Here is a 20,738-nt window from a genome sequence, read left to right on the forward strand (position 1 = left end):
CAGTACCTGCAAATCAATGTGATACACCACATTAACAAATTGAATAAAAACCATATGATCGATTCTATACATAGAGTATCCTAAAGATGCTACCAGAAAACTACTGGAGCTAATCAATGAATTTGGTAAAGTAGCAGGGTACAAAATTAATACACAGGAATCTCTTGCATTCCTATACACTAATGATGAAAAATCTGAAAGAGAAATTAAGGAAACACTCCCATTTACCATTGCAACAAAAAGAATAAAATACCTAGGAATAAACCTGGCTAAGGAGGCAAAAGACTTGTACTCAGAAAACTATAAAACACTGATGTAAGAAATCAAAGATGACATAAACAGATGCAGGAATATACCATGTTCTTGGATTGGAAGAATCAATATTGTGAAAATGATTATACTACCCAAAGCAATCTACAGATTCAGTGCAGTCCCTATCAAACTACCAATGGCATTCTTCACAGAATTAGAACAAAAAATCTTACAATTCCTATGGAAACACAAAAGACCCTGAATAGCCAAAGCAATCTTGAGAAAGAAAAACGGAGTTGGAGGAATCAAGCTGCCCGACTTCAAACTATACCATAAAGCTACAGTAATCAAGACAGTATGGAACTGGCACAAAAACAGAAGTATAGATCAATGGTACAGGATAGAAAGCCCAGAGATAAACCCATGCACATATGGTCACCTAATTTACGACAAAGGAGGCAAGAACATATAATGGAGAAAAGACAGCCTCTTCAATAAGTGGTGCCGGGAAAACTGGACAGCTACATGTAAAAGAATGAAATTAGAACCCTCCCTAACACCATACACGAAAATAAACTCAAAACGGATTAAAGACCTAAATGTAAGGCCAGACACTATAAAACTCTTAGAGGAAAACATAGGCAAAACACTCTATGACATAAATCACAGCAAGATCTTTTTTGACCCATCTCCTAGAGAAATGGAAATAAAAACACAAATAAACAAATGGGACCTAATGAAACTTAAATACTTTTGCACAGCAAAGGAAACCATAAACAAGATGAAAAGACAACCCTCAGAATGGGAGAAAGTATTTGCAAATGAAGCAACTGACAAAGGATTAATCTTCAAAATTTACAAGCAGCTCATGCAGCTCAATATCAAAAAAACAAACAACCCAATCCAAAAATGGGCAGAAGACCTAAATAGACATTTCTCCAAAGAAGATATACAGACTGCCAACAAACACATGAAAGGATGGCTCAACATCACTAATCATTAGAGAAATGCAAATCAAAACTACAATGAGGTATCACCTCACACCCGTCAGAATGGCCATCATCAAAAAATCTACAAACAAAAAATGCTGGAGAGGGTATGGAGAAAAGGGAACCCTCTTGCACTGTTGGTGGGAATGTAAATTGATACAGCCACTATGGAGAACAGTATGGAGGTTCCTTAAAAAACTGAAAATTGAACTACCATACGGCCCAGCAATCCCACTACTGGGCATATACCCTGAGAGAATCATAATTCAAAAAGAGTCATGTACCACAATGTTCATTGCAGCTCTATTTACAATAGCCAGGACATGGAAGCAACCTAAGTCCATCTACAGATGAATGGATAAAGATGTGGCACATATATACAATGGAAAATTACTCAGCCATTAAAAGAAATGAAATTGAGTTGTCTGTAGTGAGGTGGATGGACCTAGAGTCTGTTATACAGAGTGAAGTAAGTCAGAAAGAGAAAAACAAATACCATATGCTAACACATATATATGGAATCTAAAAAAAAAAAATCGTTCTGAAGAACCTAGGGGCAGGACAGGAATAAAGATGCGGACGTAGAGAATGGACTTGAGGACACGGGGAGTGGGAAGGGTAAGCTGAGACGAAGTGAGAGAGTGGCATTGACATATATACGCTACCAAATGTAAAACAGATAGCTAGTGGGAAGCAGCTGCATAGCACAGGGAGATCAGCTTGGTGCTTTGTGACCACCTAGAAGGGTGGGACAGGGAGGGTGGGAGGGAGATGCAAGAGGTAGGGGATATAGGGATATATGCACGCGTATAGCTGATTCACTTTGTTATACAGCAGAAACTAACATAACAATGTAAAGCAATTATACCTCAATAAAGATGTTAAAAAAAACCCCATATGATCATCTCATTAAATGCAGGAAAAGCTTTTGACAAAACTCAGTATCCATTTATGATAAATAAAAAAAGCTCTCTAGAAAGTAGGTATAGAGAAACATACCTCAAAATATAATAAAGGCCATATATGACAAACCCAAAGCTACCATCATTCTCAACAGTGAAAAGCTGAAAGCATTTCCACTAAGATCAGGAACAAGACAAGGATGTCCAATCTCACCACTCTTATTGAACATAGTTTTGGAAGTCCTAGCCACAGCAATCAGAGAAGAAAAAGAAATAAAAGGAATCCAAATTGGAATGGAAGAAGTAAAACTGTCACTGTTTGCAGATGACATACATAGAAAATATACATACTATACATGGAAAGTAAACATACGATACATAGAAAATCCTAAAGATGCCACCAGAAAACTACTAGAGCTCATCCAAGAATTCAGTAAAGTTGCAGGACACAAAATTAATGCACAGAAATCCCTTGCATTCCTATACACTAACAACGAAAGATCAGAAAAGGAAATTAAGGGAACAATCCCATTTACCATTGCATCAAAAAGAGTAAAATACCTAGGGATAAACTTACCTAAGGAGGTAAAACATCTGTACTCAGAAAACCGTAAGACACAGATGAAAGAAATTGAAGACAACATAAACAGATGGAAATATGTACCATGTTCTTGGATTGGAAGAATTAATATTATTAAGATGACCATACTACCCAAGGCAATCTACAGATTTACTGCAATCCCTATTAAACTACCAATGGCATTTTTCACAGAACTAGAACAAATAATTTAAAAATTTGTGTGGAAACACAAAAGACCATGAATAGCCAATACAACCTTGATAAAGAAGGACAGAGCTGGAGCAATCACACTTCTTGACTTCAAACTATACTACAAAGCTACAGTAATCAAATCTTTGGAACAGAACAGAGAGCCCATAAATGAAACCACGCATGTATAGTCAATTAACCTATGACAAAGGAGGCAAGCATATACAATGGAGAGAAAACAGTCTCCTCAAAAAGTGGTGCTGGGAAAACTGGACAGCTACATGTAAAAGAATGAAATTAGAACATTCTCTAACACCATATACAAAAGTAAACTCAAAATGGATTAAAGACCTAAATGTAAGACCAGATACCATAAAATTCCAAGAGGCAAACATAGGCAGAACACTCTTTGCCATAAATCTTTGCAATATTTTTTTGGATCTGTCTCCTAAAGCAAAGGAAATAAAAGCAAAAATAAACAAATGGGACCTGATTAAACTTAAAAGCTTCTGCAGAGCAAAGGAAATCATTGAGAAAATAAAAAGACAACCTATGGAATGGGAAAAAATAATTGCAAATGATATGGCCAATAAGGAGTTAATATCCAAAACATATAAACAGCTCATACAACTCAAAGAAACAAACTCAATTAAAAAATGGGCAGAAGACTTGACTAGACATTTTTCAAAAGAGGACACACAGATGGCCAACTGGTACATGAAAAGATGCTCAACATCGCTAATCATCAGGGAAATGCAAATTAAAACCAAAATGACGTATCACCTCACACCTGTCAGAATGGCTATCATCAAAAAGAATACAAATAACAAATGTTGAGGATGTGGAGAAAAGAGAACCCTCATACACTGTTGGTGGGAATGTAAACTGGTGCAGCCACTGTGGAAAACAGTATGGAGGTTTTAAAAAAACTAAACATAGACTTACCATATGACCCAATGATTCTGCTCCTGGGTATATATCCACAAGAAACAAAAACACTAATTTGAAAAGATAAATGCACCCCAGTGTTCATAGCAGCATTATTTACAATTGCCAAGAAAGTAAAGTAAGTGCCCATCAACAGATGAGTGGATAAAGAAAATGTGGCATATATATATATATATATATATATATACACATGCATATATATACACACATACACACACAATGGAATACTACTCAGTCATAAAAAAAGAATGAAATTTTGCCATTTGCCATAACATGGATGAGCTTGGAGGGTATTATGCTAAGTGAAATAAGTCAGACAAAGACAAATACTGCATATCATTCACATGTGGAATCAAAAAATGCAACAAACTAGTGAATAAAAAAAAAAAAAAGAAACAGACTCACAGTTATAGAGAATAAACTAGTGGTTACCAGTGGGGAGAGGGAAATGGGGAGGGGCAAGATAGGGGTAGGGGATTAAGAGGTACAAACAAATATGTATAAAATAAGCTACAAGGATGTACTGTACAACACAGAATATAGCCAATATTTTATAGTAACTAGAAATGGAGTATAACTTAAAAACTGTAGCCTACTATATTGTACACCTGTAACTTACATAATATTGTACATCAACTATACTTCAATTAAAAAAAGCTCAAAGTTTCAAAGGTAGATATGAAATGGTGTAAGACAAAAAAATATCGAACCATTATTTCCACCCAGAGATATCAAAACTTTACTGATGTTAGGGTCAACATTTCTCTTGACCAAAGTAGGTTTCAAAGTGTGAAAAATTCTAACCTAGTGTATCAATGTCAATATCCTAGTTGTGACACTATGCTATAGTTTTGCAAGATGTTATTGAGGGATCTGGATAAAGGATACATGTGATCTCTCTATTATTTCTTACAATAACATGTGAATCTATAATTATCTTTAAAAAGTTTAATTAAAAAATTCTAAAGGTAAGATAATTTAGTATTCATTCAGCCTGCTTATGTAGTACCACCCCAAAATGTATTCGTCCACAGAACGTTCTGTGGTGCTGAACGCTCACTGATGGAACTTAGGGTAATAAAGGAAGTCTCCATTTCTGGTAGGTGATATATTTTTCCCGGAGCTGAGGACATCAGACTCTGTTCTTAAGCACACACAGCACCTGCCCATAGTCAGTGTTCAATAAATATTTATTCAGTGAGCTAATTATTTCTGAGAATGCCAAAATGACATCCAGGCACAGGCTATGAACTCCTAACACTGCCTGTCACAGCACTTCAATGTGGAAAGACACCAGCACCACAGACAAGTCTGTAAATGACTCTGAACTGTTCACAAAGCACTTATTCTTAATAAGATGTCCAAAATGTACAGCTGACTCTTATCCACATTTATCTAGTTACTCAATTCTTCCATACAAGTTGTATTACGTAGTAAGGTAGAACGAAGAAATTACTGTCAGGCCATCTATAAAATCCTATTCTTTAAATGGATATTGAAATAGTCCTAGTCTTACTGACAAATCAAGGCCCTTTCCAAAAATTGACTAGTATAAATGGAGTTTGGGAAGGACATCTCCATCAGGAAGTAATTAACCACATGAAGAGAACCTACTTGGCTTGTCAATTCTGGTAAAGGATGAAGTGTCTAAATCTCCAGGTTGTGTTTATTTTTCCATCTATTTAGAGAACAGTTAATGTATAAAATAGCATACTTTTCTACTCTATCATAATCCATTCAGCCAATCTCTATACTTAAGAAATGTTTTGGGGACTTACATCCTCTAAATATTCTAAAGAGTATTTTAAGTGTTTTAATTTCATTTCAATTATCATTTTATAAGTTACAATCTCTCCAAAGTTGCAAATTGAAATCAACTACTTAAAATTGATATAAACCAAGTTCTTCTGAGCATTTTTCTTTTATCACTTACGTAGTCAGGAATACTTCCTCCTTTACCTCGTGAAAGAGCAACTTAATTTTTCCCACAGGCTGTCTAAATTGAGTTCTAAACCAACTCGAGCAGCTGCTGCTCCTGAAGCTGATTAGTAAAACAAAGTATTCAGCGTAACACAGGAGTTGATTTAAACCGATAAAGAGCAGGAAACTCAGAGCTGAAGGAGAGCCCAGCTCCTGACATGGCCCATTGTTCCTTGGTACACTAAGGCACTCATCACGTTAGGTGACCCCGTATCTCATCTGGACTAAATACCAAAGCTGAATGCACCTATTTAAGGCAGATGAAGGCTCATCCTTGAATTTCCAGATCTAAATCACTGTGGTCCTTTCTTATTTATTTTCTAAATCGGCTGCTTTTATAAGAGTAACTGAAGAAACACAGGTTTCGTACGGAGGCGGCAGTTGGGAGACTAGTGTATCCTCCTCGATTGTGTAGAAGAGAATCTTTGAAGTTTAAATTTAGCAGATATAGAAGCCCTGCATATTAACGCTGTCCTCTGAATGAAATTGACTAGATTTACAAATAAAGCCGAAAGGGATGGGGGAAGCCAAGCTTACGGTTTTCAAGCTATCGTTACTCAGCTATAGCATCAAAACACTGTGCAAAAGTGTTTTAAGTCAGTCAATTTTAGAACTTACCTATACGGATGAACTATAATATTTATCTACTCCTAATTTTGGCATTGACCCTAATACTTAACTTCCATCAAAACTACCCCACCATTTTCTTCTTTTCAAAACCTCTGATTGCAGACCATATTCCATACTCAGCCACAGAACTAGGCCATGAAAAAAAAAAAACCACCCCAAAACAATAAAGCAAAACAAATTCCCCTTCTTAAGGGAAAAAAATGTCAGTTTAGGGCATTTGGGGAACTATGAGGAATCCTTAAAGTTGATGTGGATTTCATGTGGTCCATTTGAAAACAGCCATATTTAAGGGAGATTTACCTTTAAATAAGGTCAGTTGTACCTTGCCACCATCACTAGTGCCTTGGCCATTCCAAATATTTTTTTACTCCTAAGAATGACAGAGAATGATAGAAAACCCTGAAACACCATTTATCTCTTATATTTGCAGCTTCATTTCCCCAAGAGTGATGACTCCTTCAAGTTACAAAACAAGATGGCAAAGTTATTTGGAAACTAGGCCACCTAAAACTTTGCAGTCCTATTTTTTGGAAAAAACGTTTTTTAGAGGGAAAAAAATCGTGAGCAGATAAATAGAGCATTTAGGACAGTGTGTGCAGGTTTGTAAGGTGTATGCAAGATAGCACCAGGAAACAATTCAAAAATAAAGCTAAGAAAACAATTTAATTCCCAACAGCATCAAAAGAGAATACTTAGAAATAAATTTAACAATGTAAAGTGCAAAACATACTCGAAAACTACAAAGTATTTTCTAAAGAAATGAAAGATCTAAATAAATGGAAAAACTTCTCACACCTGTGGATTGGAAGACTTAACGTTAGGATGGCGGTACACCCCAAACTAATCTATAGATTCAACACAATCCCTATCAAAATCCCAGCTGACTTCTTTAGACACTAAGCACCAAGCAAAAATCATTGAAAGAATGAGAAGTACTTGCACCTTGGAGTTACTTTTGGTTTGTAGATGAGGGTTTTTACAAACTCTGAAACAAAAAATCACTGCATCAGCCCCGGACTCTGCGCCTCCAGGGCTTTCTCAAGGTAGGTTTACTGAAAACCCCCATAAAAGCCCTCATATGCAAACAAGGCCCGCTCTGTAATATAACCTAGTCACTGCCAGCTTAATTTAGTGCAAACAGTGCTATATCCACCTGGAAAAAAAAACCTGTGCGGGTGGAGTGATAGGAGCTGAGTGAAAGCAGCGTAAAACAAACCAACCAGCCAAGAAAAAACGCTTCTTGACCTCCTTGCAACGGGTCAGAGTTTTAAAATATATAAAGGAGAAAATACATTTTAAAAACCTTGAACTCTGCATTTTCTTGGGAAAATTTGCAAGGCTATTTCCTTTAAATGAATGGGACAAATGCTATTGTTGGACATGAGTCAACCAATCTATATAAGCCATCTAAGGAGCAGAGTTAGTACCAATCACTAATACAACAGAAATGGGTTATATTGCATACTCTCTAGTGTAATGACTCTCACTTCGTCAGGATGTGGAGTAGTCTCTCTCACTCCGAAAAAGGGATAGTAAGTGGAGCTGAGACTATCTTTTAGACCCATTTCCCTCTCCCTCTCAAATGACCATTTAAAAGCAAATCTTTAATTAAAACCACACACAGAAAATTTATGCCACTCACAGGAATTTATTGTTCCATTAAATAAGACTACAGCAATCTGAATTGTCTATTTAGAGCTGCAGTTCCATCCAAGGTTTATGCTAATTAAGCTTTTTTCTCTTACATCAAAAACAAGACTCCTGCAAAAGAAAAAAATAACCACTCAGGGGAAAAAAATTTAAAGCTTTCCAAAAGAAGTACATTTCATTTACATTTGGCAATGAGAAAGGCAGCTGTTATCCCTTTACCGTGACAGAGGCCACAGAATGTGCTCCTCTACCCAGGCTCCTCCTCACACAACACACTGCATTACATTTAGAGACTTGATACATGAAACTTGCTCCCAAAGGCACAGACAGGCGCACGGCGTTTACTTTGGCCAGGAGACTCACGGTTTTACTTGAGAGGAGCCTATGTTAACGACAGGTGCACTTAGTGGCTATCATATCTTCATATTCTTTATAAGCGATTGAGCCATCAGGCTCAATTGCCAAAACACTCAGAGGGCTGTACTTGGCAGGTACACAGGATGGTCTCGGCACTGAGGAGTCGAGCTTCTCATGGATGATGTTCTGCACCATGGTGTGAACCGGAGAGCCATACCGATGTCCGAGCGCCCTGGGACAGTCCCCTTTACAGTATCGAGGGTTGTATTTGCGTGGAGCCACAATCCAGTTGTCCCACTTCAGCTGACTAAAGCTAAGTCTGAAGTCATGGAGCTCACACTCATTTTGGGGAAAAAGAAACTGTTTGAAGTATTCACTCAGATTGAATGAAGCTGGAACCAGAGGCTTCTTCAATTCAGAGCCGACAGTTTCCTGATCTCTCCGGTGACGGGACACACCCTCAGCAGCCTCTTCTCCCATGGGATAGGCAGACAGCTCTCTCTTGTGGTCAGGACCCTGTGAAGGCCTCGTTTTATAGCGGAGGGAATACCACCTGTGATAAGCCTGAGCACTTGTGTCATTCAGATATAAAAGCAGTGAGGGGGCTGCCAGAAGAGTCACGTTAAGTGGACTGTCCTGCACTGAAGGATGCTGCAGCTGGTCTTTCACACACGTGACGCTTACAGACATGTGAATACTCCTCTTGTTGGAGGCCACTAGAGGCTGAAGGAGAGCCGTCACATCAATCTCAATCCATCTGTATTTCTTTCTAAGTTCAAACTGTGAGTGAAAGGTAAATGAGTATGGAACTCTTGGGAGAGTCTTGCTAGAAAACTCTGGCTCTTTTATCACCAGGTTGCACACACATTTAACAGGAGAGGGAAAAGAAACGGAGTTGTTGAAAGTGTATAGCAAGACTGACTTGAGTAAATGTTCAACAGCAGCAACACGATCCAGGTTAAACAGCAGGTCCACTGATGATGGAAGGGTACCTGAGGAGAAAAACAAGCCACCAGTAATGCTCAATACAAATCGAAAGCAACGTAAAGTCAGATCAAGGAATTAGTACCTCAGGATGTGCTTCCACCCTTCTTTTCCCACTTTCTCAAGTCTCAAAACAGAAGTTGGGGTGGGATGCGGGTTATAAAAAAAAAAAAAAAGCAGGTAACCAGTACCATGACTAAGTCCCAGCACTTACAGCTGGATACTTAATCACCAGCAATTCAGAACAGCTCTGGTGGTGAATTAAAACGGGGAATCACTACATTCTGAAGTTTCAGAATCTTAATAACTTGCTTCAAACATAGAGGAAGCTAAGAAGGAGAGCAGTATTTTTCTCTTGAAGAGTCTCTAAGGGGAAAAATATAATAAAGACACTTGCCAGGCTTGTTAAGAAAACATTCAAGTCCTTATGGACAGACTCAATAAAGAAAACATAATTGTCTAAGTTAATTTGGAACACTTGAGACCGACAGCAAATGGAGGCTCTAAACCCACTATAAACAAAACAGGACATCAAGGAAGGAGGAAAGGTTTTAAATAGCCACAAAGGACCTGCTGAGTTAGAAGGGTTTTCTGTAAGTTATGAGCTAGTGAATATAGATTCTGTTAATAGTGCTGCTTCCTTCTCTCACACACACAAGATTGTTGACTAATGCTTTGTTCTTATAAGGATCTACTGTTCCACATAGGTACTTAAGCTTTCCTCTCACAGAAAGCAACAAACATGGGGAAATATCCTGTTTAATAAAACACACCAACAGCTGAAAGAGATTCTTTAGGCACATATCCAGGCCAGAATTGGTAGCATGAGAAGAATATGCAACTGGAAGTCAAAATACCTCTTTTCCAGTCTTGATTTTGTGACCTTGGACAAGACGCTAACTTCCAGCAGCACTTTCCCAGCCTTTAGGGCCATTAAGTCTCTTCTATCATACCAGGCCAGCTTAACCCATGAGGGCATTAGGAAGAAACAGTAAGATCAAGTACCAGATTTGTTTGGAATTTGATATTGAGTATCATGCAAAGTAAAATGTAAGTCAAGGAGCAAGGGCCAGATCCTTTCTGTAACTGAAATGCAGAAGGTCTATCTTCTTCCCTCCACCCATTAACCAGTCTGCTCCTACACACCTGTCACCTGGTCCCCAGAAGCCTGCTTGTGCTGGGCACAGGGGGCGAAGAGCCGAACAGTGTTGTAGAGGTGACTTCTGTTGGATTTCGGGATCCCCTCCTTGGTAGCACAGGCCTTATAGAGCCTCTTCATGTAGTGCAAAGCTCTGTCATCTGGCTGCAGCCTGGGGGCCTCCGTTTGCCCGTCGTACAGAACCTTAAAGAGAGGGGAAAGGAGGCCAGGTCTGTGTCTCCCATCTAGAGGCTGCAGAAAGGACCGAGGCTTAGCCTCAGATTCCAGTGGAGCACTAGCTGCAATCTGAGCTTCTCCCCTAGAAGCCTGAGAACCAAGGCTAATAGGAAAACAGAGCCAGGCAAAGCAGCAAAAACAAAGGAAGAATTTGCTGGGAAGTGCCATGGCTTGGAAGAATTATCAAGAAACACGTTTCCCCATACCAGTCTTCTTCCTAAAAGCCAGGAAGAGCCTCTGTTGGTCTCTTAAATAAATTTTAGGTGTGTGCGTGGGCTAGGTTCACTTCCGTAATCAGACATCAAGGATGCCTAGCTGAAGGTAATTTTTATCAGCTGTATGTCAAACAGCTGATAACACCCTATTTATCCAATTTCTCCTAATTAGATACAGATTTACTTGGTTATGTAGCTTTCCTTTTCCTTTTCCCTGGCATTTATTTAAAATCTCTTAAGTTAATGGACTAGCTATGTAGCTGAAAGGCTAAGAGGAATTGAGGAATGATCTTAAAACAAAACCACCCATTTTTTGAGAGAGATTAGTATTCTTAAAGTGTTCCTTAGGTGCTTGCTGAAACTTCCAAGGGACATGGAAAGGCTAACTAATTATTCATGATGATACGCAGATCTGTTGGTATGCAACTTATGGTATTCAGGTTACTCCCCCTCTCCATCCTCATCACATCTCCCACTTCCAGGTGCTTAGAATATTTATTTACTGCATGTTGATTTGGAGGGTGAGAGAAAGTCACAATTGGCATTGAAATTCCAGAGAGCAGAGAACTATTAAGTTGCCTAGTTCTCTCAGGTAGCTTAGTAAGGATATGTACTTGGAATACTGCAATATGCTTTTAAAAAGGGGGACATCGCCTTTAATCCTGGCTCATTTTTAAATATAATTATCTTGATGCCTTTACTTTGGTCTGCACATTCATCTATACATACTTTAGTTGAAAGGTTTAGAGATGTTTTCAGGTGCTAGAAAATAAACGAAAGTTTTATTTTTTATTAATCACTCAAATGGTGGTAGAATTTGCTAGGATATTTTTGTTCTTAACTGTTGTAAGTATTTATGTTCTTGCCTCTGAGCTAAAATCAGGTTAGAGATGATGTGTTAGAAAAAATGAGACGGGTGCACAATGAAGAGCTGAATATACTCATGGTATAAGATACAGACCAGTCTATGCAGTACCCAGGCTGATAAAACCGAGGTATAGTTGTAAATATTTTTTAAATAAATGTATTTATTTATTGTTTATTTTTGGCTGCATTGGGTCTTCATTGCTGCACGCGAGCTTTCTCTAGTTGCCGCGAGCGGGGGCTGCTTTTCCTTGTGGTGCACTGGCTTCTCTTGTTACAGAGCACGGGCTCTAGGCGTGCTGGCTTCAGTAGTTGTGGCACGTGGGGTCAGTAGTTGTGGCTCGCGGGCTCTAGAGCGCAGGCTCAGTAGTTGTGGCACATGAGCTTAGTTGCTCTGTGGCATGTGGGATCTTCCTGGACCAGGGCTCGAACCCGTGTCCCCTGCATTGGCAGGTGGATTCTTAGCCACTGCGCCACCAGGGAAGTCCCTATTTGTAAATTTTAAGTTCACTGTCGGCCAAGCCTCCCTGGCCCGTGGCTGGTAAGCAGGGTTATAAAACACAGCCAAACTGTTGAACGAGAACTTAGTCCTAGATTACACATGGCCCGCAATTCCATGAACAAAACATTTACAGACGTGCTGCATCAAGTGGAAAAGTCAGTCAGCTGTACAGGACAGCGGCATCCTTAAGCAGACAGCACTTTTCCGAAAATGGAATCGCCTCCCTCCTGGGAAGTGGAGTGAACTGTGGGCAACGTGACATCCCGCCCCAGGCAGAACCCCGTCCGAGGGAAGCCGGCTGCTGTGGAGGTCGCCTCTTTCTTCCCTCCTACCACCACTAACAGCTGCTCATCAGTTGCTGGACTATTACTTGAGGACTCCTGTGGCTAAATTTGAGGAAACATTTTTATTCTCTCTTGGGAAAGTCTACACCCTGCCAGTGGATTCTAATCCGGTGGGTGCCAAGAGAAGTCCCAGATCCGTGTCCCTGATTCGGGGTCTGGGGTCGCTGAGGGCTTGAACATAACCGATTCCTGTTCCAGCTACTGGACAAGACCCTACAAAACCTCGCGTCGGCTGCCGGGCGCCGGCCTCAGGGGCGCTCTCCACCGCGGGAGAACACCCGACCCTAAGCGCGCGGCCAGCGCGGCCCTCGAGGTCGGCGGGCCCCCGGCTCTTCAACTCTTAGTCCGTGCGGCTCCCGGGAAAGGCGGGAACCGAGGAGAAGCCTGAGAGGCTCGCGGGGAAGCCGCCGTGCCCCAACGCCCACTCAGTCGCGCTTGGCCCGACCCCCAAGCAGGCACCGCCCACCTTACGTCACTCGACCGGGGCGCTCCTCCCCGGCCCAGGGGAGGATGGCGCCTTCCCCCGGAGACAGCCGGGAACTGATCCTCCCGGAAGTGACCTCACTGCCTCCTACCGCGGCGTCCGATCCTACCGGAAGTGGCAGACGGAGGCCGGTGGATTCTGCGCTGCGGAGGGCGAGGTGACCTCGGTGCGGGAGTGGGGTCCGGTAGTGCGGTCTCGGTGGCCCCGGGGGGGTGGGGGCGCCGTCTAGGCTGGAAGGAGTGAGGAGCGCCGGGGAGAGCCTCGGGTTGGGGGCGGCATGTACGAGGCCTGAGCCCAGCGCCTTTCCACCCTCCGTCCTGCAGGCGCCGCCGCGACCATGGGCCGCGAGTTTGGGCATCTGATGCGGATGCGGCATGTGATCACCTACAGCTTGTCACCCTTCGAGCAGCGCGCCTTCCCGCACTACTTCAGCAAGGGCATCCCCAACATGCTGCGCCGCACTCGGGCGCGCATCCTTCGCGTCGCGCCGCGTGAGTGCTCTGGCCGGGCGGGGGGCTGGACTCCCATCCACAGTGGGCACTGCGGGTCCCTCACTGAGCACTCCACAGCTCGCCATACACGTTTTCTCATTGAATAGTCCTGAATGCCGTTGAACTGGTCATATCCTCCCCATCTTATAGATGAGGGAGGTGAGTCACAGCTTAAATGACTGGCCCAAGGTCAGTTGTGTGACTCCAGCGTCTCCCTCTGAGGTCATCTTTACCCACTTCTTAGCGATGAACTGTCTTGTGTTAAAGGTGCAGCAGATAGTGATGATAGTTGCACAACATTGTGACTTTGCTAAAACCCACAGAAGTGTACGTTTCAAAATGGTTAAATGATGAAGCTTATGTGAATTTGATCTCAGTTATCTCATTAAAATACTTTAAAATGTGCAACAGGGGAGCAATAGGGAAGAGTTGGTCACAAATTTTCCTGGGTAAACCCCTTTCTTTTACACACCTGTAAAAATGGGTTTGTAATGTAACCTTTCTTGATCGTCTCGTTTAAGAGTGGTTTCTTAAAATCTAGAGACAGGAAGGCAGAATATGTTGAGTCAGAAAAGAGGACTGAGATCCATGTGTCTTGTAAGTGCTCACTGCTTATTTTCATTTATTATTTTTATAGCATTCGTAGTGTTTTATCTTGTCTACACATGGGGAACACAGGAGTTTGAGAAATCCAAGAGGAAGAATCCAGCTGCGTATGAAAATGACAAATGAGCAACTCATCTGGATAATAGTTTCTTGTCTCTGAAAGACCCTTCTCTGGGAGAGGAGTCTACATTTAGTGTCTTGAAGACACAATAAACTTATTATAGGCTGCACTGTTGTGATTTTGCGTTTTGTGTGAGCAGAGTCCTTGGATGTGACTGCTACTTTTCAAGTTCATGAATTCCCCTTCCCAGCATGAGTCCTGAACCGTTTTGGCTAGTTTGAGTTTGGTGAAGGATTGTAGCTCGCTCCTTGTTCTATAACCTACAAGAATGTAGCTGCAGCTACTCCTGTAGTTGAACAGTTGTGGATGGCGTCGACTGTGGGTAATGTTGGCTCCCTGCTTCCATGCTTCCACTGCTTCCATACGGACAATAAAATCTGGTAATTACAGTGTGTCAGGTACTCTTCTTAGCCCTTTACACAAATAAGTTCTTTTAAACCTCACAACTACCTTTGGTTTTTCGGGGTTTTTTCCTTCAAAACTACCTTTGAAGTATCACTATTACACTCATTTTGCAGATGAGGACACAGGCACAGAGAGGTCAAGTAATTTGCCTCAAATTATACAGCTAGTGAGTGGTAGAGCACTAAAGTTTGTGCTCTTAAAGCTGTGCTGTACCACATGATAGGAAGTCAGCTATGAAAGGAAAGAGTGAGATGACCCCTTTGCCTCTAGAGCTGGGGTCAGCAAGCTGGCTGTGTTTGTACCAGGTTGCTAACAGTGCTTTTTAGCCGTGTGTGGCCCATGAAGCCTAAAATATTTACTCTCTGACCCTTTATAGAAAATGTTTACCCCTGTCTTAGAGCCTCTGAATTATCTTTCTAGTGGAAAAGACCCTTTTCCCTTCACCAGGAGATGGTGCAGGTAGGTGTTGGCAGTTTTATGCTTCTGGTTCCCCTGCTCCATTTCTAGAAACTTCCTCTCTTCTAAGGAGATTTCCTGCTGGTCCAGAGCAGCAACTTTCACAGGGCAGCTCAGCATCTGGCCCAGGATGTGTCTTTCCTTCTTATTCTAATGATTGTTCCTGCCTTTCAGGAACCAAAACTACCTTAAAGCAAAACAAAAATCAGTAAGATGGCACTGATTGTGAGGCAGGAGAAGGAGGTACAGCTGAGACTGACAGACTTGGGCCCATATCCTTTAACTCTTGCTTCCTCAATGTGTGATAAAGGCAAGAAACCCTCATTCCTTAGCTGTGAGCTTCACATCCGTAAAATAGATGTATTAAGACAAAGCCATAGGCCTGAGGTAACAGTGAAATGAGTGGCATGTAAGAGTCTGGCAGGGTGGTACAGGCTTAACAAAGGACAGCGGTGTGATGAAAACTCTTGTCTCACCAAACATAGTCTAATTTTCCTGTTTGGCTTTTTGTCCAAGTTTATTCCCAGAGCTTGCTGCCTGATCTGCAACGTATATGGGTTATAGATTCCTTTGAGAATCTGGTGAAAGCTGTGGACCTGAAGAAGGTGTAAATGCATCCTTAACCTTCCATAGTTTGAACAGGTTCACCTGCCAGGGGAGGATCGATCACTGCCTTGACAGGCCATTGATATCTGTTTTTTTTTCCCTCCACTTTTAGCCCCAAGCTTCCTAGGGACTATGGCCACCCTTCCTTGTCCCATATCTTGGCTTCATGTTACCCTTAGACTTTTATTCTGGTTCTTTTGAGTCCTTTGGAGATACCAGCCCGAAATCAAACTGACCCTTTCTTAGCCCAGACCAGGCACTGAGCCTCTTGGTCTGAAACCTTTTATCCCAGGAGTGCTCTACTGAGAAGACTGTCCTATAAGCCCTTGCACGTGCTAAGCTTCTGCTTTTAGATAAAATTGGTAAAGGCTGCTTTAAGCCTGTCCCTCACCAAGGGGCTCCCCTCTCTACGCTTGGAGACCCAGAGCTCTGTGTAGCAGGGTCCTGTGGGGGGGTGGCATGGGGCTGGTGGATGGTGTGGAATGTGAGTTATAGCTCAGTGCTCCTGTACATGATATGGGATCTGGGATCATTTTATGGTTTATCTGTAGAAATCCATAAAGAAAAGGAAAATGGGTGAAGTCTCTTAAGAGGGATCACTGTTGTGGGCCTCTATGCCTATAACCCACCCACCTGGAGCCTCCAGCCAGGGTGTGGCTCCTTCACCTGCTGCTGGGGCACAATCACGTGTTCATTTGGCCCTTCTTTTCCCCGGCAGTGCACCTGCTCCCACAAGGACTTTTATCTCTGGTCTGCAGAATGCAGCAAAGGGGATTCTTCCGTCGGCCAATACAGTCCCAGAGATGCAGGCCCAGAAGTCCGTGCCAGTTCTAGCCAGCGATTGAGCAAATACACTTTGACCCTTCGTTGAAGTTTTACCTGGAAAAGTCTTTCCATTTCAGAGACTTTCATTTTTCATTAGGCATCTCCTGCTCAGGGACGGCAAAAAAGTTTCCAATTACTGTCAAGCCCTTCAAGATCTCCCCTCTACCTGTTTCAAATAGCTGCTCATGTAGCTACACACTCTGTCTCCCATTTCACCCTAGGCACTTACCTCAGAAACAGAAAATCCCTCAGAGTTGTATTCAGAGTTTCCAAGCTGTAAGCTATCAAACATGCTTCAGTCTCACTTTCTTCTTCTAAATTAATTATTTGAACCCCCAAATGTCAGTGCCTGAGGGGCCTCAGAGATATGCTCCCATCTCATTGACAGAACAAGAAACTAAAGCCCAAAGAGGGGCAGGGCTGGCATCTGGTCAGCTACCCTACCTGGGCCCCCGGCTCCTGCCTCCCAACCAAGCATTTCTCCTTATGGCCGCCTAGACCTTTCTGCTGGAGGAAGGAACATGTACTTTGGGTTGACTCATTCAGCAAAATACTTGATTGTAGAGAGCCCCTGGACTTTTACAATTTTTATTTTTTAATGTTAGGAATAGGCCTTCACAGCTACTCAAGGGATGTGGGATGGCTGTGGGCAACTTCTGTCACTTCAGTTTAATGCTGTTTGGATGCTGCTTTGCTTTTAAAAGTTTGATTTTGCTCCATATTTAAACAAAACAACTACAGAGTTTGTAGACACATGAAATACTCTCCCTCACAGTGATTCCTTCCACAGGCAGTAACTAATGGATCTTTTCTTTTGGGAGGAGGGATGGCATACAAGATAGAGGCTTAAGGGACTTCCCGGACGGTCCAGTCGTTGAGACTCTGCGCTTCCACCGCAGGGGGCGCGAGCTCCATCCCTGGTCGAGGAACTAAGATCCTGCAAACCTTGCGGTGAGGCCAAAAAAAAAAAAAAAAAAGAGAGAGAGAGAGAGAGGCTTGAGCTACAAAGGCTTCTGCAGTGTTGTCACACCCATGACGATGAATAGTCCTTCTTCTCCCCATGCACAGAGAGGGCCCAGAGCCTCAGGCCCTTATCCTTGGCTGTGGTATTGGCTTTATAAGTTAATACAAAAGGCTACTTTGATTTTCCTTGAAATACAGGAAGGCAGAAATGGAGGATTAGGAGAAAGTATCCATCTTTGGAATCAGCACTTTCCAAATCCCATTTGGCACATCAGTCTAGGCTCATTAACGGGAGGCTGGCACTCAGTCCACAGACCCAACTGGCTCTAGGATATCATGCTGTTCAGTCTTTCACTTACGTAATCAGATTTGTGTTCTTACCCAGTGTTCACTAGGTCACCACACAGCCTCTTCCCCACCCCACAAAAGTTCTAGTTAAGCCCCTACTTGGGGTCATTCTGTATCAAAGCTCAGGAGTAAAGGCAAGGAACAGCTAACTAGTCTCAAAATTGCAGGATTGCTTAGGTGAGTTTGGCATAGTTCTGCTTCTCCATGTTCCTTAAGTGCAAGCAGTGGTATCTCCCTCCAGGCCTTGCCTGGTCCTGAGAGGACTGGAACCAGGCAGACACATCTGTGGAGTCACACCCCGCCCAATCCCAGCTCTGAGGCCCACCATACCACCCTCTTCTCCCTTGGCAAGAGGATTCGTGACTGTCCTGTCCCACCTTCAGCTGTGCCACACCTCCTCCACTTTTCCTTGGGGAACAGGCAGGCCCTCACCACATATCCAACCTGTGAAGATGAGAAGGGCTTTGGGAAGAGGTATCAGCCAGGTGTTCAGGGAGACACAAGGCAGAAAAAAAAATCTTGTTGCATTTGTCTTCTTGGCTTTTCCTTCCAGGTTATAGGAAAATCTGAAGTCCTATATATCTCCTTACTCAGAATTCACACCTTTCCCCACAAATTTATTAAAATGTCTATGTCATTACGAGTACCCATAACTACTCATGGTTTAGGTACATGCTCTTTCTTGGTCTAGAAACTTGTGTCGGTTCCTACTTAAGGTGACAATGTTTTGGGCTTTGGAGAGATCTCAGCCCTGTGCCTGCTTCCCTGAGGCTGCTGGAAGGATGTGCTCTGTAAAAGGCCCAGTCAGCTACTGGCAAGAAAGCTAGTAATTCAAGGTTGACAATGTTTATCACCACCATCAAGCTCTCTCACTGATTTAGGGGCCCCTGCTATCTCCTCATTCACATTTTAAAAAAGGAAACAAAGTCAACCTATACTTATTCATTCAGTTCACCCATGACTGAAACACCACCAGTCAGTCCTGATCGCCCTTCCCCTGGGAGATGGCAGGTAGGCCAGACTTTGAACTTCCTGCAGCTGGGTTTCCATTCTTTACAGAGATGATGTGGAACAAATAATTAGGGTGATAGTCCATCTATACAAATGGGGATCTGGGGCACTTGTAGACCATGCTTGCTGAAGTATCCTCCCACAGAAGGGAGATAAGGGCCTTATCCAAGTGCCTGTAACAAAATAGATGAGTGCTTCTTTCCTAGACAAGGCTGAAAGGGGTCAACACTATTTCTGAAGACCTCATTATTAGAATTCTGTTTTGACTAGAGTGATCTCACTGAGCTATTTTGGAATCAAAACGTGGCCAGGTGCCTGGTCTCCCTCAATGGCTTCACGTGGCTATTCAAAGGGGAGGAGGTAGTGCTGACTTTTGGCAAAATGGGTGAAAAGGTCCATGCCAGCAACACGATCACTCAAAGTCCAGATGAGGGATCAGTAAATACTACGTGCCTGAAAGGCAGGCCTTGAGCACATTCCTCTCTGGTAGACATTAACTTATTAAATTGACCCTGACTGCAAATATAAACTTTGCCCCCATCTCACTTGGCAACCATAGAAGAGGCAGATCTATCTATAAAAGGAAGTGGGAACTGTCCCCAGCCTTCAGGATCCAATATCCCATCTACTGAGATGTGGCACCTCAAACTCTTTGCAGTACTCCTGGTCTGCCTGTTTCTGTTAGGCCAGGTAAGAAGAGAAGGATACATACGCGGGTAGCTGGGGATGGTAGTGGTGGTGGAAGAACTGTAAGCAGACCTTGAGCGCCAGCCTCAGTCCTGAGGAATGGGCCCTCTGCTCTGAGTCTACAGCATCTGGGGGAGGTGATCATTATTCCAAGTTGTACAGCAAGGTTTCAACTCTTCCGTACCTGAGGTGAATCTGTCTTTGTCCTACAGGTACATGACTCCCCAGTACCAGAACTGAGTTCAGCAAAGAGAAGGCTGAGGAGAATGACCCCATTTTGGAGAGGGGTTTCCCTCAGGCCCATTGGAGCCTCCTGTCGGGATGATTCTGAATGTATCACAAGGCTATGCAGGTACTCCACAAACCTGGGCCCAAGAGGCCTGGGAAGCTGCGCAAAGGAGAGATCAGCACATACACAGACCTGAAAATAAAGTTGGGGTGGAAGAGTGCCTGGGTTGAGGTGGGAGCTCCACGGGGGAGAATCCCTCAAGAGTTAAAAGAGCCAAGAACGGCTCCACACAGGTACCATGAAAAGAGTAGTGCCTTTCCTTTCTTTGCTCTACCCTGAGACTGGATATCAAGCAGAGGAAGGAAATGCAGTAGAGGTGGCTCTGGGCACTGCTAGACCTCTGTCTTAAAAATCACCTTTTCTTTTCCCTTAGAAAAAGACGCTGTTCCCTAAGTGTGGCCCAGGAATGATGTATACACCAGGGGAAAAGAGGACAGCACTTACCTACAACAATGCTCCGTTCTATGGAATATTGATTAACTGCATTTGGTTGGAGGCACTTAAGTGAAGCAATGTTGTGTTTTTAAATGTTTAAAGACAGGTGTATGCTTTAAATTGGTCTCCGTTTCTTCTTGGAATGTTGATATGCAGATAAGCATAACTAAACTTGTCAACTTAAGAGTTTATTTTTCTATGTATACTATTAAATGTCTCAAACTGAGATTCTGGCAGCCTGGAATTCATG

The 20,738-nt window shown here is 42.6% G+C and overlaps 3 protein-coding genes across 4 annotated transcripts; 2 read left to right on the top strand and 1 right to left on the bottom strand.

Annotated features, from left to right (window-relative positions):
* Positions 1–8,485: 8,485 nt before the first annotated feature.
* Positions 8,486–11,004, bottom strand: GDF9 (growth differentiation factor 9). The gene is made up of 2 exons (XM_068534420.1): positions 10,608–11,004; positions 8,486–9,469 (listed from the first exon to the last, which is right to left on the bottom strand). The coding sequence occupies exons 1-2, from the start codon at positions 11,002–11,004 to the stop codon at positions 8,508–8,510; spliced, it is 1,359 nt and encodes a 452-aa protein (XP_068390521.1). The 3' UTR covers positions 8,486–8,507.
* A 2,323-nt stretch (positions 11,005–13,327) lies between these two features.
* UQCRQ (ubiquinol-cytochrome c reductase complex III subunit VII) lies at positions 13,328–14,570 on the top strand. Of its 2 annotated transcripts, none has more exons than XM_068534421.1 (3): positions 13,328–13,402; positions 13,569–13,736; positions 14,374–14,570. In XM_068534421.1, exons 2-3 carry the CDS (start codon positions 13,583–13,585, stop codon positions 14,466–14,468), a joined length of 249 nt encoding a protein of 82 aa, XP_068390522.1. In that variant the 5' UTR covers positions 13,328–13,402; positions 13,569–13,582; the 3' UTR covers positions 14,469–14,570. The 2 variants fall into 2 exon arrangements, with proteins under 2 accessions (XP_068390522.1, XP_068390523.1); XM_068534422.1 differs by having other exon boundaries at positions 13,333–13,411.
* Positions 14,571–19,619: 5,049 nt separating this feature from the next.
* LEAP2 (liver enriched antimicrobial peptide 2) lies at positions 19,620–20,698 on the top strand. Its single transcript, XM_068535870.1, has 3 exons — positions 19,620–19,767; positions 19,977–20,116; positions 20,427–20,698. The coding sequence occupies exons 1-3, from the start codon at positions 19,711–19,713 to the stop codon at positions 20,461–20,463; spliced, it is 234 nt and encodes a 77-aa protein (XP_068391971.1). The 5' UTR covers positions 19,620–19,710; the 3' UTR covers positions 20,464–20,698.
* The last annotated feature ends 40 nt before the right edge of the window (positions 20,699–20,738 follow it).

The sequence above is a fragment of the Eschrichtius robustus genome, chromosome 2 (genome assembly GCF_028021215.1).
Source record: "Eschrichtius robustus isolate mEscRob2 chromosome 2, mEscRob2.pri, whole genome shotgun sequence".
In the NCBI taxonomy this organism is placed as follows: Eukaryota; Metazoa; Chordata; class Mammalia; order Artiodactyla; family Eschrichtiidae; genus Eschrichtius; species Eschrichtius robustus.

Coding starts and splice junctions, on each gene's coding strand:
- LEAP2 (XM_068535870.1), top strand. CDS start 19,711: ATGTGGCACCTCAAACTCTTTGCAGTACTCCTGGTCTGCCTGTTTCTG. Junction 19,768..19,976: donor GCCTGTTTCTGTTAGGCCAG/GTAAGAAGAGAA, acceptor TTTGTCCTACAG/GTACATGACTCCCCAGTACC. Junction 20,117..20,426: donor TGTATCACAAGGCTATGCAG/GTACTCCACAAA, acceptor CTTTTCCCTTAG/AAAAAGACGCTGTTCCCTAA.
- GDF9 (XM_068534420.1), bottom strand. CDS start 11,004: ATGGCACTTCCCAGCAAATTCTTCCTTTGTTTTTGCTGCTTTGCCTGG. Junction 9,470..10,607: donor TTCTGGGGACCAGGTGACAG/GTGTGTAGGAGC, acceptor TTTTCTCCTCAG/GTACCCTTCCATCATCAGTG.
- UQCRQ (XM_068534421.1), top strand. CDS start 13,583: ATGGGCCGCGAGTTTGGGCATCTGATGCGGATGCGGCATGTGATCACC. Junction 13,737..14,373: donor CATCCTTCGCGTCGCGCCGC/GTGAGTGCTCTG, acceptor TTATTTTTATAG/CATTCGTAGTGTTTTATCTT.